The sequence below is a fragment of the Eptatretus burgeri genome, chromosome 14 (assembly GCF_056783735.1).
Source record: "Eptatretus burgeri isolate ZD-2024b chromosome 14, Ebu_testis_v1, whole genome shotgun sequence".
NCBI lineage: Eukaryota > Metazoa > Chordata > Myxini > Myxiniformes > Myxinidae > Eptatretus > Eptatretus burgeri.
Genome location: NC_140974.1, coordinates 50,374,575 through 50,391,107, shown reverse-complemented (window position 1 = coordinate 50,391,107; position 16,533 = coordinate 50,374,575). Strand labels below are relative to the sequence as shown.

Genomic DNA, 16,533 nt, shown 5'->3' with positions numbered 1-16,533 from the left:
GGGGCAGTTATAGTAGGAGTCGTGTTTGATGAAAAATCATTTTTAAAACGAAAAGAAAACAATTTGTGAACTTTATGTACATAACTATGTACTGTTTATGCCGTATGACCTCTAATGTTGATACTGGATCTTACACTGAGTAACTCCCGAACCAGGGAACGATCCACTCAAAAGAGTTGGACCCGTAACAGTTGCTTCAGCCATGAAAGAAGGTTGTAGACGGTCAGTTTCATATTCCTGAGTGAAATCTAAGGAAGAAAAAAAAATTCAAATTTTAAAAAAGAACCGCACGTATGAATGAATTAATGAAACAAAAAAAAGATGCTTGAATGACAATGAAAAGAAAACAAAGCTAGTGAAGGTAAGTCAAACAAGATGGGTCAATATGGCCTACCAGAGATGAAGGAAATTTCACTGAGAAGGAGCCATGTTCCTGTGAGCTGAAACAAGCATCGGACAGCAATTCCGCTACGATATCCGAGAAAGAGAGAAGTAAAGTGTGCATCGTTCGTTTCCTGCATCTCTTTCCAATTCAGTTTCTTGCTGCTGTCTGTTGCTTTTTCCTTTGATCCCCCCATATTTCCACGAAGTTCTCCTCCCTTTAGTGGTCCTTTTTGTTCCCCCTGTCCTTTTACATGTCCTTGTTCTTCACCTTTCCACTGCGTTTCACCCTCTACTTTCTCAGCAAGCAGTGGTCTGCCTTCCCAAGGTGCACCGGGGGTAGGCCGAACATCACAGATGGCTGAGTGGACAGGGTGAGCACCGATGGACGGTATAGTGGCGCAATGAAGCTGCCAGGTTGGATAAAGAACAAAAAAAACAAGAGCTCATTAGTTAATGTATTCAAGCAGAACTTTTGTATACATTCTTAAATTGTACGAAATTGTAACTAAAAATGGCCGATCGCTCAAGATGAATATCTACCGCATAGAGTTGAAGTGCATTGAGGATATTGAATGAAATGCGTTAATTAACAATCAGTTAGAATAATGCAACTGCTCATTACGTTCGAAATATATTTGTGGATGAAATATTTTACAATACGACGGCAAGTGATCTGGAGACAACTTGAGTGAAATTGCTGATATTATAAGAAAGTTTGAGTAAGGGTCTCACCGTTGTAATGTTGTCGTGGATTTGAGGAGTCCCAGAGAGATCCTCACATAGTTAAAGCAGTTATTTCATTGTTATACTGTTTAGCTTCACTGTCTAAATCTGGATGGTGATTGTGCAGTTAGAAATCCCATGCCATTTTCCTTATTCTGCATTCTTTTCTCGAGAGGGTTTCCGGATTTGTCGAAGTTTGACAGGGTTTGTTGGGCTGCTCGTTTCGATTTATTCGCACAAACGTGAGGGCCCTTTGATCCTTTTCTCTGTCATTCCTTTCACTTTGCTTGCTCGTGGTTTTTTTTTTCTTTCACCTTCCTTTGCACTTTGCCTATTAATTTCTCACCACATCATTCGTTCTTCGTTATTAATTCTTTCCTGCATCTTCTGTTTCTGTCCTTTTGCCTCTTCCTTATTTATTAACCTTCCACCCTTGTACACCTTCGCCGCCATGTTCCCACAACTGTTTAGTTAGCTGCATCGCTGGACCCTCTGTGTCATCTACAGCAATACGGCATCCTGCTAGGAGACGTATTGAATATGTGCCATGAGTGACGTCACTGGTCCACAGGGAAATGCCGGCTGCATGAGGAGCAGGAGGGGAGTGGGACGTGGATCGGTTCTGGTTTTAGCCAGGACGTGGGAGCCAGAACCAATGTGTTAGGTGTGCAGGGGTCCATCCCATCTCCATCTCTCTATTTCTGTCCTCATCTCATGATTCTTTGCCAATCACTCATCCCATCATTCTTTGCCAATAGCTCATCCCATCATTATTTGCCAATCACCCATACCATAATTATTTGCCAATCACCCATACCATAATTATTTGCCAATTACTCATCCCATCATTTGTTGTCAATCACTCATCTCTCCCTTCCACATTGGATGCATGATGCCAGCAAACTATACTGTAGCAGAAGTCACTTGTAAGGTTCTGAAGGCGAGTCTGTCACAGAGGGGATAACTTGGGAAAGTACACGTGCTGTGACTCATTGTTGAGTCGTCGATCTAGTCGAAAAAAAAAGAATTTTCAAAAAATTTTTTTTTTTGAGATTTGTTTTACCCTTATTAACCTCCGCAATCGAAGATCGGAGGTTACTGTTTTCACCCCTTTGTTTGTTTGTTTGTTTGTGAACAGTATTACGGAAAAAACTCCGATGGATTTCGACGAAACTTGGTGGGGGGTTAGGTCTGGTCCAAGGATCATGCCATTAGATTTTGAACTTGGTCCAACATCCAATATGGCCACTATGGCGGCCATTTTGAAAAAATATTTAAAAATTTTTTTTGCATTTCTACATGTTTTAAGTGATTTCCAACCCCCCCTCCCCCCAAAAAAAATTGTTAGAGAAAAAAATTTGAAAAATCAATTTTTGAAAATTGAAATTTTTGAAAAATCATAAAAAAATTATTTTTTCGAAAATCAAAAATCGGGCCACGAGCAACTGTGGGCAGTACTTTCAGCCATATTGTCAAAAATTTCCAGCCGGATCCTATGAAAACTGTCGGAGAAGATAGACTTTGAATGAACCCTGGTTAAAAACAATAAAAAAACGAAGTTCGTTATATCTCAGAGACGATGAGTCAGATATACGTGAAACTGGTATGGGAGGTTCATGGTATGTCCGTTATGTGTGAGAAAGAACCGTTGCTGTGGACCCCTCCGTTGACTAGCAACGGCCGAAAAACCTCTAAATGTGGGGGTATTTTAACGAAAAAAACAATCTGCAGCATTAACCCTTGAAGCCCGAATCATGAATTTTCTTATGCTTAATCCTCAGGTCATTCCCCATCGAACAGGCGCATCGCGTCAGGTTCTATTGGGTAGTCGACTACCCATGTCCGCCTACCGGCTTGTTGTACATATTTATCATTTGATTGTTTTACTGTCCGGGACGTGGTAACGTCATTTACTCAAGCCATATACTCAAGAAACTGTGTCCTGACTTATTATCTCCACCAATGTAAGTGAAGGAGGTTATGTTTTCACCCCTCTCTGTCTGTTTGTTGGATAGTCGATCTAGTAGGAAAAAAAAAAATTGAGATTTTTTTTCCTACCCTTATTATCAGTATTTCCGTCGATAGGTTTGTCTGTCTGTCTGTGCTTATCTGTATGTGTCTGTTCGGTCCAGTGCTCCGTTAATACAATGGCGATTTCGATGAAACTTGGTTGGTAGGTTCATACCATGACCTAGTTGTGTGCAAATGAGAACCGTTGCCATGGACACCACCGTTGCCGAGCAACGGCCAAAAAACCTCTAAATGTGGGGGTATTTTAACGAAAAAACAATCTGCAGCATTAACCCTTGAAGCGAGAATCATGAATTTTCTTGTGCTTAATCCTCAGGTCATTCCCCATCGAACGGGCCCATCACATCAGGTTCTATTGGGTAGTCGACTACCCATGTCCGCCTACCGGCTTGTTTATCTTTGTCTGTCTGTCTGTGAACAGGACATCTCAAAAAGTTGTGGACGGATTTGGATGAAACTTGGTGGGCAGATTGGGTGTGTGATGAGGACGAACTGATTCGATCTTGGTGTAGACCTTGATCCAGATTCGGATGCAATCATTTTTTAAGTGATTCTTCACCATTGAGCGATAGGGCCAAAAATGATATATAGCAAGATGACTCAAAAAGTTGTGGATGGATTCGGATGAAACTTGGTGGAGAGTTTGGGTGTCTGACCATGACAAATTGATTCGATTTTGGTGAAGATCCAAATCCGGATCTGGATTCAAGAATTGTTTAATATTTAAAGTGATTCTTCACCATTCAGAGATGGGAGCAAAAACGATATATGGCATGATATTTCAAAAATGTTTTGGGCCCAATATGTTCTAATGGATCAGGCATTCAGTGGCGGAAGTATGTGCTCAACTGAGTGCCCTTCTAGTTCCGTCTGTTTTGATAGCAGCATTAGACTGCTGAGGTGTTTGGCCAGTACAGATTGATGATCCAAGTTCGATCTAAGATGTGGTTATGCAACGTTGTTTCCTCTTGTGAGGCTGACTAAAGTCTGTTGCATAACCGCCGGCACGGTACCCACTCACACCCGGACTTTTGCCTATGGTAATACGACTCTGAGCGTGGGAAGTTTTGGGGTGACTGGCGATCGTAGTCTCTTAAGGCCCAGTCACACCTTGACGTTTTCGCCAGCTTATGCCGATTTTTGGAAAATTTGTGGAAAACGCTGGTACACGTCGAATACGTTATGGGTAAATTTTGATAACATTGAGAGCACGCCGAAAAACACTGCCATACGTCGTAGTACGCTGGCTTTAAACGTTGTACTTTTCGGTTGTCCTCAAATTTTCCATGCTTGAAATTTTAAGACTTATGCCAGCGTATGACTCACACGTTCCGCATGACGCTGGCCATAAGTTGTAGCCACGTTACACGATCGTTGACACATGTCGACACACGTTACTTGTAAGGTACTCATAAGTCGAAACACGTCAATGTAATGGTTAGCGTCAGTGTTCCAGACTCCTGTTTTTTTTTTTTTCTTCTTCTTCGGCATGACGGTAATGTTGACACTTCAATTTCTAGTGCGGTTATAATATAATATAATTAAAAGGCTGCCGCTCAACGATTTAAATCATAACCGCACTAGAAATCGAAGTGTCAACATCACCGTCATACCGAAGAAGAAGAAAAAAAAATACCCCCGAGCGGGAGTGCCAGTCATCTCTGCCAGAGGTCGAAAGTCACTCTGTGCCAGATTGGAATAGGGGCAGTTCATAAAGTACGTACGCTCTACTTCCGGGTTTCAAAACCACCCCCCCCTCTGTATGCAGGCAAGTGACCACCCACCCACCCCCCTCATACATTGCTAATCGCTTGCAAAGCCAGCAGTTCCTTATGAACCGATGTTTGTAAGCCATGACGATGTAGTCCCTAGCGGTGTAATTTACCTTTTTCTTTTAATATCACAGCACGTCATTTATGACAATAAAAGTACAAATTGACATTCAAGACAATGTTAATGTCATAAATGAAAGTAAGTGTGCATATAAAGTTGTGTTCCATTGTTTTAGTTAAATCTGACAAAAGCTTCAAATGTAATATTTGTCTCGGAGAGTCCCGGTTCTTAATTTTTTAATACTTTTATTTTTGTATGTACGTACTTTATGAACGGCCTATACGGGGAATCAGAACGAAGTTTGAAGGGCTATAAAATCTGAACGAGAGCAAATTTCAAAAAAATGGCTCGTGTTGTTCTAGATAATAGTCCGTAGTATCTGAATCACTAATAACATTTGATCTCTCTTGATAAATGAGGGAGGAGATACGATTTGAAATCGACGATTTTCGCAACTTTGACAGCCTCGTGACCTCGACCTTGGACGACCTTGAAAGTTATATCGTTGTGCATGTCTCATCGACCTCTATCCATTCCACTATTGGTTATTTGTCTCCATTCGGTTTGATTGTGGACGGACGGACGGACGGACTTCGAGACTGGGGTTATTAGGTCATCTCTACTGAGATGATAGAGATGACCTAAAAAACCGGGAGTCTGGAACACTGACACTAACCATTACCTTGAATGTTTCGACTTATGAGTACCTCACAAGTAACTTTTGTCGACGTGTATCAACGATCGCATATCGTGTGTACAACTTATTCCCACCGCATGCGGAACGTGTGCCATACGGCAAGTACGTCATAATATGTTTAACACGTCTATAATTACAAGATGTACTCCACTTAATACGACGTATGATAGCGTACTTTAGCGTTCTATTCACGTATACCAAATTTACCCATACCGTATCCGACGTGTGCCAGTGTTTTAGACGCATTTTTCAGAGGTCGGCATACGCTGGCAAGATCACCAAGGTGTGACTGCGATGTTGACACTTCCATTTCTCCGGCGGTTATGATTTGAATCGTTGTGCGGCAGCCTTTTAATAGGCTACGCCACGTGATTGTCGGTGATACGTGCAGCGCGCTATGCATAAGTTAGACTATCGTTGGGCATAGGTTGTGAACGCCGACAACACGCTAATCATTCGTTGGTATAAGTTATCTATAAGACAACGAAACGTTCTGTGTCCGTTACTAATACGTTATGCATACGACCAACTCGTTATGAATACGTCCGAATCTTAAAAAAAAAACATCAAAAGTTCAACGTAAGGCAGCGTTTTGCATACATTTTCATACGTTGCCATTGCTGGCTAAAACGTCAAGGTGTGACCGGGCCTTTAGTAGGGTTGGGCACACATCGACTTTTTCTCTGTTGTCCCGTTAAAAGGAGTGTTTTTTATGGCCATTTTTCATGCTGATCACGAATCTGTTGAAATTTTTGACCAAGGATGATGTCTTAGTAAGACATCATCCTAGATCAAAAATTTGAGGAGTCCCAGAGAGATCCTCACATAGTTAAAGCTGTTATTATCTTGCCAAAATGAAGTTTTTGCAAGATATGTTAGTCAGCTTGTATGTTTTTTGTTTGTTTGTTTGTTTGTCTGTAATCACGTATAAAAAATTCTGCAGAGTACAGTTATCATCGGAAATTTTTGTAACTTCGCATATCAGAAGCCTATAGAGGTCCCTTTCAGTGCACAAAATTTTGAAGGTCAAGGTCAAAGGTCAAGGTCACTTTGGCGCAAATCACGGGAGTCGACAAAATCCTTATTTTTTGAGTAATTTTGATCGGATCGTCTTCAAACTTCATGGGAATATAGTTCATGGTCTGGCGCTCAGCTGATTAATTTTTGGTGGCGATTGCCCTTGACCTTCATGGTTAGCACCTCAGGTCAAACATATTTGACCCCAAGGTCAAATTTTCAAGTTTTAGGAACCATATCGTGTAGTACCTCAAATTGAACACCTCGATGAGTGCTTTCTAGATATGTCAAGCTTGAGACATTATGATGTCATTTGGTGACGTTATGAGGCAAAAGCATATTTTTCATGGTTACTCTGTAGAACGATTCTCATCGGAATCTCTCGTAGGCAGATATTCCTCAAGGAGTCGCTCCTGGTGGATAGCAGCTCTGTTCACCTCAGTGTGACCTTAAAGAAGTCACATGTAGTCACCTTTTGGCAAGATACGGGTCACCCTGCAGGTGACATTGGTTTATTTCATTGTTACACTGTTGTTATACCAAGGATGATGTCTTAGTAAGACATCATCCGAGGTCAAAAAGTTCAACGGATTCGTGATCAGCATGAAATTTGGCCATAAAAAACACTCCTTTCAAAAAAGTATGGTTGTATGCCCAACCCTACTCTGAGACATGCTGTCCTCTTGGAGTTATCCAGAGATGACATCCATCACAATATTTGACGACCTTGATGACTTCATTAGAATGGTCAGAGCAAATAAACAGGCAAATTAAATCGGATGTAGTGACTGGATTCATGCGCAAGACTTTATTACCCCACCCATGTAAAGCAAAATGTAGGGTAAAGCAATTGGTTCACTCTGTTTGTCTGTCTGTCCACAAACGTCAGTTTATGATCAAGGAAAACTTGTTTCAAAATTATATGTGGTGTAAAAAAGACTGCACCAACCGTGGTAAATTTTGAAGTATTTTTTTCTAAAACCTTTATTTGTTTTCAATTGAATTATGCAGAACACAAATCACCATTTTGGCACTTTCAAAAACCTTCAGTTTAGGAGTACCGTATTTTCCAGTGTATAAACTGCATTTTTTTTATCGTCAAAAAAAGGTAAAAGTTGGGAGGGTGGTTAATATATGAGAACAGAAAAAAAAATAGGTCTTAAAAACGATCATTGCTGAATTTCAATTATATTCCAAATTAACACATTTTCAGCAGTTGGAACTGTTGTTAAGCTCAATTCCGCTGATTAAAGTTTGAAAATCGGTTCAGGTTAAGAGTTTGTGCAGAATTTTAGGTACCGTGTGTGGATATTAAATAAAGTCATGCTCGAAGACGCCATTAAACACAAGAGCAGAAGAAGAATAAGAATAAGAATAAGAATAGGAATAGGAATAGGAATAGGAATAGGAATAGGAAGAAGAAGAAGAAGAAGAAGAAGAAGAAGAAGAAGAAGAAGAAGAAGAAGAAGAAGAAAAAGAACACCTGGTATCTCACCAAAAGAAGAACTATTCACAATAGCTAGAGTCTAATAATGGAGCACCCACCTCAAATAAGCTTGCACGCAATGTGACGATCAACACTACTGGTAACGAGAAGGACTGATTCACTGTCATGCCCGCCTGCACCGCAGATGGTGGAAAGCTTCCCGCGTGTGTCGTGTTGACGAGGAAGACAATGCCCAAAGACAAGTTTCCAGCTTGCGTCATTGTTCGTGCGCAGCAGAAGGGGTGGATAGATGAGGGACTGCTCCAGGACTGGGTGCGCATGGTCTGGATACTTTCAGTTGTCACAAAACCGACGACAACAAAGCGCTGCTCCGTTTGACCAACACCGATCTCGTCGTCAACCCAGGTGGGATGACATCACTCCTGTAGCCCCTCGATGTGTCGATCAATAAGCCATACAAGGACGGGCTACGTCGCTGCTGGGCCGACTGGATAATGAGCGGGGAGAAGACCTACGATCAAGAACAAGAGGATGAAAAAGGTCGAGCTTCCGATGATCTGTGACTGGATCATCAAGGTGTGGGAGGAGATACCGCCGGATATAATATTGCGAGCAGATCTGAAATGCTGCATCTCCAACGACATGGACGGCACAGAGGAAGACATCATTTGGGAGGAGGAGGCTGCAAATGACAGTGACAGCAACGTGGACAGTGACAGGGACTTGCTCCACCCTGATTCGGACAAGGAGTTATGTGGTGTTTTTGACGAGGAAAGCATTGACTAGGATTTCCTCAGGTTTATCTGAAAAGCTTCATCAAACCCAAACAGCCCTTTTCAGGGCCACAAATCCACAAGAAATATGTATGATCCGATATCAATCCCTTTTCTTCCTTTTTTCAAGTAACAAAAAAATATTTTAAAATAAGAAAGAAAAATAAAACCTTCCTGGTATCCTCTCCTCTCTCTTCAACTTCTTGAAATGAGAATAAGACTGTAAGACGAAATTAGTGGACATGGGATTCAGCGGAGGAGTCTCTACTGGCTGTGAGCCAGAGATCAACAGATGTCTGGGTCAGGCCTGGGGAGTCATGAATTCACTGGATCGTGGGGTGTGGCGCTGTCGGTACCTGTGAGGGAGGACGAAAGTCCGAGTCTTCAGGTCCTTGGTGCATCCAATCTTGCTCTATGGATGTGAGACTTGGACTCTGACCAGGGATCTGAGACGGAGACTTAATTCCTTTGGTACCAGGTCTCTTCAGAGAATCTGTGGCTATCGCTGGTCGGACTTTGTGTCTAAGAGCGGTTGCTGAGAGAGACTCAAATGGGATTTGTTGCCTGCATCGTCCGTGAGCGTCAGCTGCGGCTGTATGGAAATGTGGCTCGTTTTCCTGATGCTGATCCTGCTCACCAGATTCTCTCAGCAGGGGATTTTCGTGAGTGGAGGAGGCCAAGGGCTGACCACGTGCCTCAAGGTTGCAACAGATTAATCAGCATCTCAAGGAGATGGGGATGGGCCAGGCATCTGCCTGGGGGATGGCCAGACGGAGGCCCCTGGAGTACCGGCGGAAAGTGGACGCAGCGACGCGCTGCTCCGTCGCATGCTCCCATACCTCACCTGACCTGACCTGGAGTCAGCATGTTGATACCTCAGTCACTTTGTTCCATACAAAGTTAATGCACAAACATATTTAGATCTAGATCAGAAAATAAAATGATCAATATATTCATTTATTTTGAAGGTGCAAAACATGGGTGCAGTTAATACACCGGAAAGTTTTTTTGTTTCTTTGTTTGTTTGAGGGTGAAAAACGGGGGTGCCCTCCACACACGGCCGCGGTTTATATGCCGGAAAATATGGTACTTGGGAAATTATTTATGCTGTCTCATTCCCTGAGGGCAGAGTAACTGAGATTCAGTATTCAGACAGACGTTCAGACAAATATGGTGGCATCGAGTGCTGTTTTTCCAGTGCAAAACGCGAAGCAAGAGTTTAAAAGACCCTTCGTGTTCTATGAAGTCCAGTTTTCTATCAAGTCATATCTGGTGTTACCCAACCTGCCTTCTCAGAGTTTTATCTCTCACAAACCCCAACAGGGCATTCTCGCTCAGCCAGCAACCTTCACCTCGTCTCAACAAACTGTTCACTCAGTTGACATTCATCTTCTGACTGTGGAATCCCCCCCCCCCACCCAATTCTATCTTGTCATGTTCTTCCCTAAAACTCCTTTAAATTGGTGATCCGTAGCCATCATGTGATATCCCCTCTTTCTCTTCCTGATCTTTTCTATTCCCATTATCTCCACAAGTCCAACAGCACTCTTTTCCACATTTACCCTATTTTTTTTCTCTACTCACATCCTTTATCGACTTCTCTACCTCATTACCTCCACCACCGAAGGGGAAGGAGGTTATGTTTTCACCCCTTTGTGTCTGTTTCTCTTTGTTAATTGCCAGAATCCTTCGGATTTTGGCAATTGTGTTGGTCGGTTGTGTGTGTGATTTGTTTGTTTGTTTGTGTGCAGGAAATCTCTAAAAGTTGTGGACAGGTTCAGTGTGTGACAAGGATGAACTGATTAGATTTTGGTGAAGATCCGGATCCAGATGTGGCTACTAGAATTTTTAAAGTGATTCTTCACCATTGAGAGATAGGGCCAAAAACGATATATATATATATATATATATATATATATATATATATATATATATATATATATATATATATATATATATATATATATATATATATATACATATACATATATATATATATATATATATATATATACATATACATATATATATATATATATATATATATATATATATATATATATATATATATATATATATATATATATATATATATATATATATATATATATATATATATATATATATATATATATATATATACACACACACATATATATATATATATATATATATATATATATATATACATACATATATATATATATACATACATATATATATATATATATATATATACATACATACATATATATATATATATATATATATATATATATATATATATATATATATATATATATATATATATATATATATATATATATATATATATATATATATATATATATATATATATATATATATATATATATATATATATATATATATATATATATATATATGTGGACGGATTCAGATGAAACTTGGTGGAGATATTGGGTTGTGAGACAAGGGTTGTGTGTCAGTCAGGTCAGGTCAGGCGAGATTAGATTTGTGACTTGCTGCAGGTATCATGTAAACCTGTACTAACCTGTTCCATGGTCGGGTTGTCAGCAACAAAACAGTCTCCCCCACCAGGTTTTTGGTGAGGAGGGTGTTTGGATATGGACACCCAGCAGGATTAAAAACAAAACCTGTCAAAGGGCGGAGGAGCTCCTTGTGAGCCAAGAGCCATCCATATCTAGTGCCCAACTGTGTCTGCGGACGTCCTCCTGCAGTTGGGTTACTTTTTTATGAGGAGGTTGGTGGCAGGATTTGCACTCCGGCCACCGTAAAACCCTTCATTCCACAAAACACAAAAACGCAAAGAAATCTGAAAACCCACTCCGTGGGAGTACCTCCTGTGCAGCTTCCCTTTGCAGGGCAGCTTACCGGATGACGGGATTGGGGCAAAGCCTTTGGGACCCCAAATCTTTGATGATAGGAGGGAAACCACGGGGTAACATTCCCGGGTCAGATTACGGGAGAGTGTGGCGGAGTGGTGCTGAGTTGTTGTCCACCAGACAGCAGTCTCCTTGGGTTAACCTGAGGTGGTCCCTTCGGGTGGGTGCCTGGAATGTCCTTTCCCGAAGAGAGGATGATCACCTGTCTGTTATCATCTGAGCTCAAGCGTTTGGACATCATTATTGCAGCACTCTCTGAGGTTCGGAGAACGGATTGCGGCGAGATCATGGGGGGTGGTTACACCTACTATTGGTCTGGTCGCCCTGATGGTTACCATACTCAAGGAGTTGCTGCAGCTGTGTCCAATAAGCTGACTCCAATGATAATTGAGGTAACACCGGTCAACGAGCGTATCATGAGACTAAGGGTTCATCACTCCTTCAGTGTCATTTCCCTGGTCTCTGTTTATGCTCCGAGTGAGGCGAGTGATTCCACCGTGAAGGACCCATTCTACGCCACGCTTGAGTCTCTGGTTGATCAGTGCCTCAGACGAGATACACTTCTTGTCTTGGGGGATTTCACTGCATCGACTGGAACCGATAGGGATGGTTATGAGACGTGTGTTGGTCCCCATGGGTCTGGAACTATGAACCAGAATAGCATTAAGTTCATTGACTTTGCAAGAAGTCATGGACTTAGGGTGGCTGGTTCATGGTTTCAGCGCCCACAAGCTCATCGCTGGACTTGGTATTCCAACGCTGGCGGTGTGGCAAAGGAGATTTACTATGTCCTCGTTGATGGTCGCTGGAGGATGATCCAGAACTGCAGGGTCTACCGGAGTGCTCAGTTCCTCAATACTGACCACCGGCTTGTTGTAGCAACTCTGAAGTTGCACCTTAAATCCAGGAGAATGGTACCATCCCAGCCTAGGCTGGATGCTGGCAAGCTCAAGGATGAGAGGGTACCTCAGGAGTTTGCGAACAAGCTGAGTGGAGATTTGGGGGGTCTGGGTGCTTTGGGAGGTCCTGTAGAGTTGAGAGTGCCTTCAAGACCACCGTCCTTGATGTTGCCAGTGGATGTCTTGGAACTCACCGTCGGGCAAAGAAGAATTTGGTCTCTCAAGGGACACTGGAGACCATTGACCAGAGTCGCAGGGGCCAGGCTGAATGGCAGAGCTGAGCTGTTCAGGGAGCTGAGGCGTTAAACTGTATGTGCGCTAAGGGTGGACAAGGAGGCCTATGTGCAAGGAATCTCTGAGGGGGGTCGAGAATCACCTGTGGTCAGGTGATTCTCGTCCTGCTTACAGGGGAATTCGCACATTACGTTCATCCCAGCCCATCCCTTGGTGTACTGCAGTTAGAGCAGAGGGTGGTAGGCCCTTGGCAGAGGAGTCCGAAGTGAAGGTCCGCTGGGCCGGTTACTTTGAGTGGTTGTACCAGGCTGATCCACCAGCTGTCGAGTTGTTACAATGTCGTCAGGGGTGATACAATCCCTGTTACTGACCCTCCAATCAACTGTGGTCCACCTTCGCTTGTGGAAACACGGGCTGCGGTGAACCGGTTGAAATTGGGTAAAGCTCCAGGGATCTGTGGCATCCATGCTGAACTTCTCAAGGCTGGTGGAAATGCTGCACTCGTGTCGTTGCATGCAGTTTTGTGCTCTGCCAGGAACACAGGCATCATCCCAACTGACTGGAAGAGGGGCCTTGTTGTCCCTCTCTGGAAAGGGAAGGGTGATCGCCAATACTGCTACAAATACCGAGGAGTGACGCTGCTCTCAGTGCTGCACACAGTCTTTGCTTGGATAATTATTGACAGGGTTCGCCAACATCTGCTTGATCACCAGCGTCCAGAGCAGTCAGGCTTTACACCAAAGAGGTCAACGATTGACCGTATCCTTGCTCTTCGGGTCCTCACCAAACACAGACGAGAGTTTCGGAAGGGGCTGTTTGCAGCCTAATCGAGATACCCTCTGGAGGATTCTTGGTCTTCGTGGGGTGCCACCAAAACTGATCGATCTGATGTCTGAACTCTACTCTGCCACTGAGAGTGCTGTGAAGTGTGGTGGTACCATCTCTGACTTATTTCCAGTTGTTACAGGAGTTCGTCAGGGATGTGTACTTGCCCCCACACATTTCAGCACTTGTATGGACTGGATTCTAGGGAGGATGTTGGAGAGATCAAGCTGTGGTGCATCGTTTGGGAATGTCAAGATCTCTGACCTTGATTTCACAGATGATGCAGTCATCTTTGCGGAGACTTTATAAATCCTTTTGGGGGCCCTCGAGGTGCTGAATGAGGAGTCAGAGCCGCTGGGATTTCGGGTTTCCTGTGTCAAAACTAAGATCCAGGCTTTCAATGACATCTTGGATGCTGCCGTCCTGTCTGTGCCTGTTTGTGGTGAGCATGTTAAGGTCGTGGAGAGATTCACTTTCCTTGGCAGTGATATTCATGTCTCTGCTGGCTGTGAGCCGGAGGTCAATAGACGTCTGGGTCGGGCCTGGGGAGTCGTGGATTCACTGGATAATGGGGCGTGTCGCTGCCGGTACCTGTGCAGGAGGATGAAAGTCCGAGTCTGCAGGTCCTTGGTGCTTCCAGTTTTGCTCTATGGATGTGAGACTTGGACACTGACCAGGGATTTGAGACGGAGACTTAATTCCTTTGGTACCAGGTCTCTTCGGAGAATCGTTGGCTATTGCTGGTCAGACTTTGTGTCCAATGAGCGGTTGCTGAGAGAGACTCAAATGAGAATTGTTATCTACATAGTCCGTGAGCGTCAGCTGCGGCTGTATGAACATGTGGCTCGTTTTCCTGACGCTGATCCTGCTCACCAGATTCTCTCAGCGAGAGAGTTTCCTGAGTGGAGGAGGCAAATGTGCTGACCACGTGCCTCGTGGTTGCAGCAGGTTTATCGGCATCTCAAGGGGATGGGGATGGGCCAGGCATCTGCCTGGGGGATGGCCAGATGGAGGCCCCTGGGGTACCGGCGGAAAGTGGACGCAGCAACGTGCTGCTCTGGCACATGCTCCCATACCTGACCTGACAAGGAAGAATTGATTCCTTCTTGGTGAAGCTCCGAATCTGGATCCGGATCTAATAATATTAAAGTGATTTTTCACCATTAAGAGATCGTGCGAAACTGATATAAAGCATGATATCTCAAAAAGTTGTTTACGGATTCGGATGAAACTTGGTTGAGATATTGGGTTATGTGACAAGGAGGAATTGTTTCCGTCTTGGTGAAGCTCTGAATCCGGATCAGGATCGAATAATATTAAAGTGATTTTTCACTATTGAGAGATCGTGCTAAACCGATATATAGCACGATATCTCTTAAAGTTTTGTATGGATTTGGACAAAACTTTGTGGACAGGTTTGGTGTGTGACCAGGACGTACTGATTAGATTTTGGTGAAGATCCGAATCCAGATCTGGATATGAGAATTATTTAATTTTTTAAGTGATTATTCACCATTGAGAGATCGGGCCAAAACCGATATAGTACTGTATAGCATGATATTTCAAAAATATTTTGGGCCCGATATGTTCTCGTCGATCAGGCATTACGTGGTGGAGACATGCGCTCTACTGAGTGCCCTTCTTGTTTCCCTTGCCTTGTTCATATGTTCCACTTGGTATGCTGTCTGTTTGTTCCTTCCTAAGTTCCCCATCACTTTCACAAATGTGTTTGGAGATGGAAAAAAACCTTAATGGTTTTTGAAAACTAAGAGCACTTGATTTGTGTACTTTCTTGCAATTAATTAATAACATCAGGAATAAATGAAAACAATTGAGACAGGAAAATTAATTCACATCGCAAAGAAATTAATACAAAAGCAGAAAATAAAAATCATTTTTTCTGTTTTCAAAAATTCGTGTAGCTAAGGGTCCAGCTGTACCTTGATAGCAGAGAAATTCCGAATGGAGTCAAACTCAAACTCCATGCGCAGTACACCAGCTTCCAGGCTGCCATTCCTCCAACCAACATAGTCATAGCCAGGTGGTGCATTCGCCTCGCGTGTATATGGGAAATCCGGGCGACCCCACACCCCGTCCGTCAACTGGCCCAGGCCCCCATACATTTGCCTGAAGGTGGGAGAAAGCTGTTACGTTGTTGCTTGTTAGCCCATCTGTCTGTGCAGTGGAAGATGAGGTTTTCAGTGTGTGTGTGTGTGTGTGTGTGTGTGTGTGTGTGTGTGTGTGTGTGTGTGTGTGTGTGTGTGTGTGTGTTGTTGTTGTTGGTTGTTATCTCCATAATTTGGGTTTCAGAAGGTGGAACTGAATCCTCCCAGGACTTGAAGTATCCACCTTCATTTCTATGAAGGATCGTGATTCATGGCCTAAGTTGTGAAGTTGTGTTGTTCTCAGAGTTTTGTTTCCGAGGGCTCTTTTCAGGATCGTCACCGAGCGCTGGATAGCCTTCCATCGTCGTTCCTTTGCGGTAATGTCCCCAGGGATTGTTTGCAGAATCTTTGTAAGGTTCTTCTTTGTCATTCCTGTTGCTCAAATTATCACTGGTACAGTTTCAGCACCCTTCAGCTTCCAGGATCTTTGCACTTCATTATTGAGGTCTTGATATTTGGTCATTTCCTTGATTTCTGCATTGTTTAGACTAAACTCACTGGGTACTGAAACCTCAATTAGCAATGCCTTCTTTTCTTTTTTGTATCTGAGTTTTATGTCTGGTCGCAGTGCTTTGGTTCATTCGTTCATGCTGGATGGGATCATCAGGTTGTACGTGAGT

At 43.0% G+C, this 16,533-nt stretch overlaps 1 protein-coding gene across 6 annotated transcripts in view; it reads right to left on the bottom strand.

Annotated features, from left to right (window-relative positions):
• The window catches only part of LOC147013161 (discoidin domain-containing receptor 2-like), an 83,776-nt gene that overhangs the window by 17,336 nt on the left and 49,907 nt on the right, over window positions 1–16,533 (bottom strand). For all 6 annotated transcript variants that reach the window (XM_085854778.1, XM_085854782.1, XM_085854777.1 and 3 more), the window contains 3 exons: window positions 15,689–15,875; window positions 395–791; window positions 135–248 (listed from right to left, as the gene is read on the bottom strand). In XM_085854778.1, the coding sequence (XP_085710904.1) occupies window positions 135–248; window positions 395–791; window positions 15,689–15,875 (698 nt within the window). The remainder of the gene's footprint in view (window positions 1–134; window positions 249–394; window positions 792–15,688; window positions 15,876–16,533) is intronic.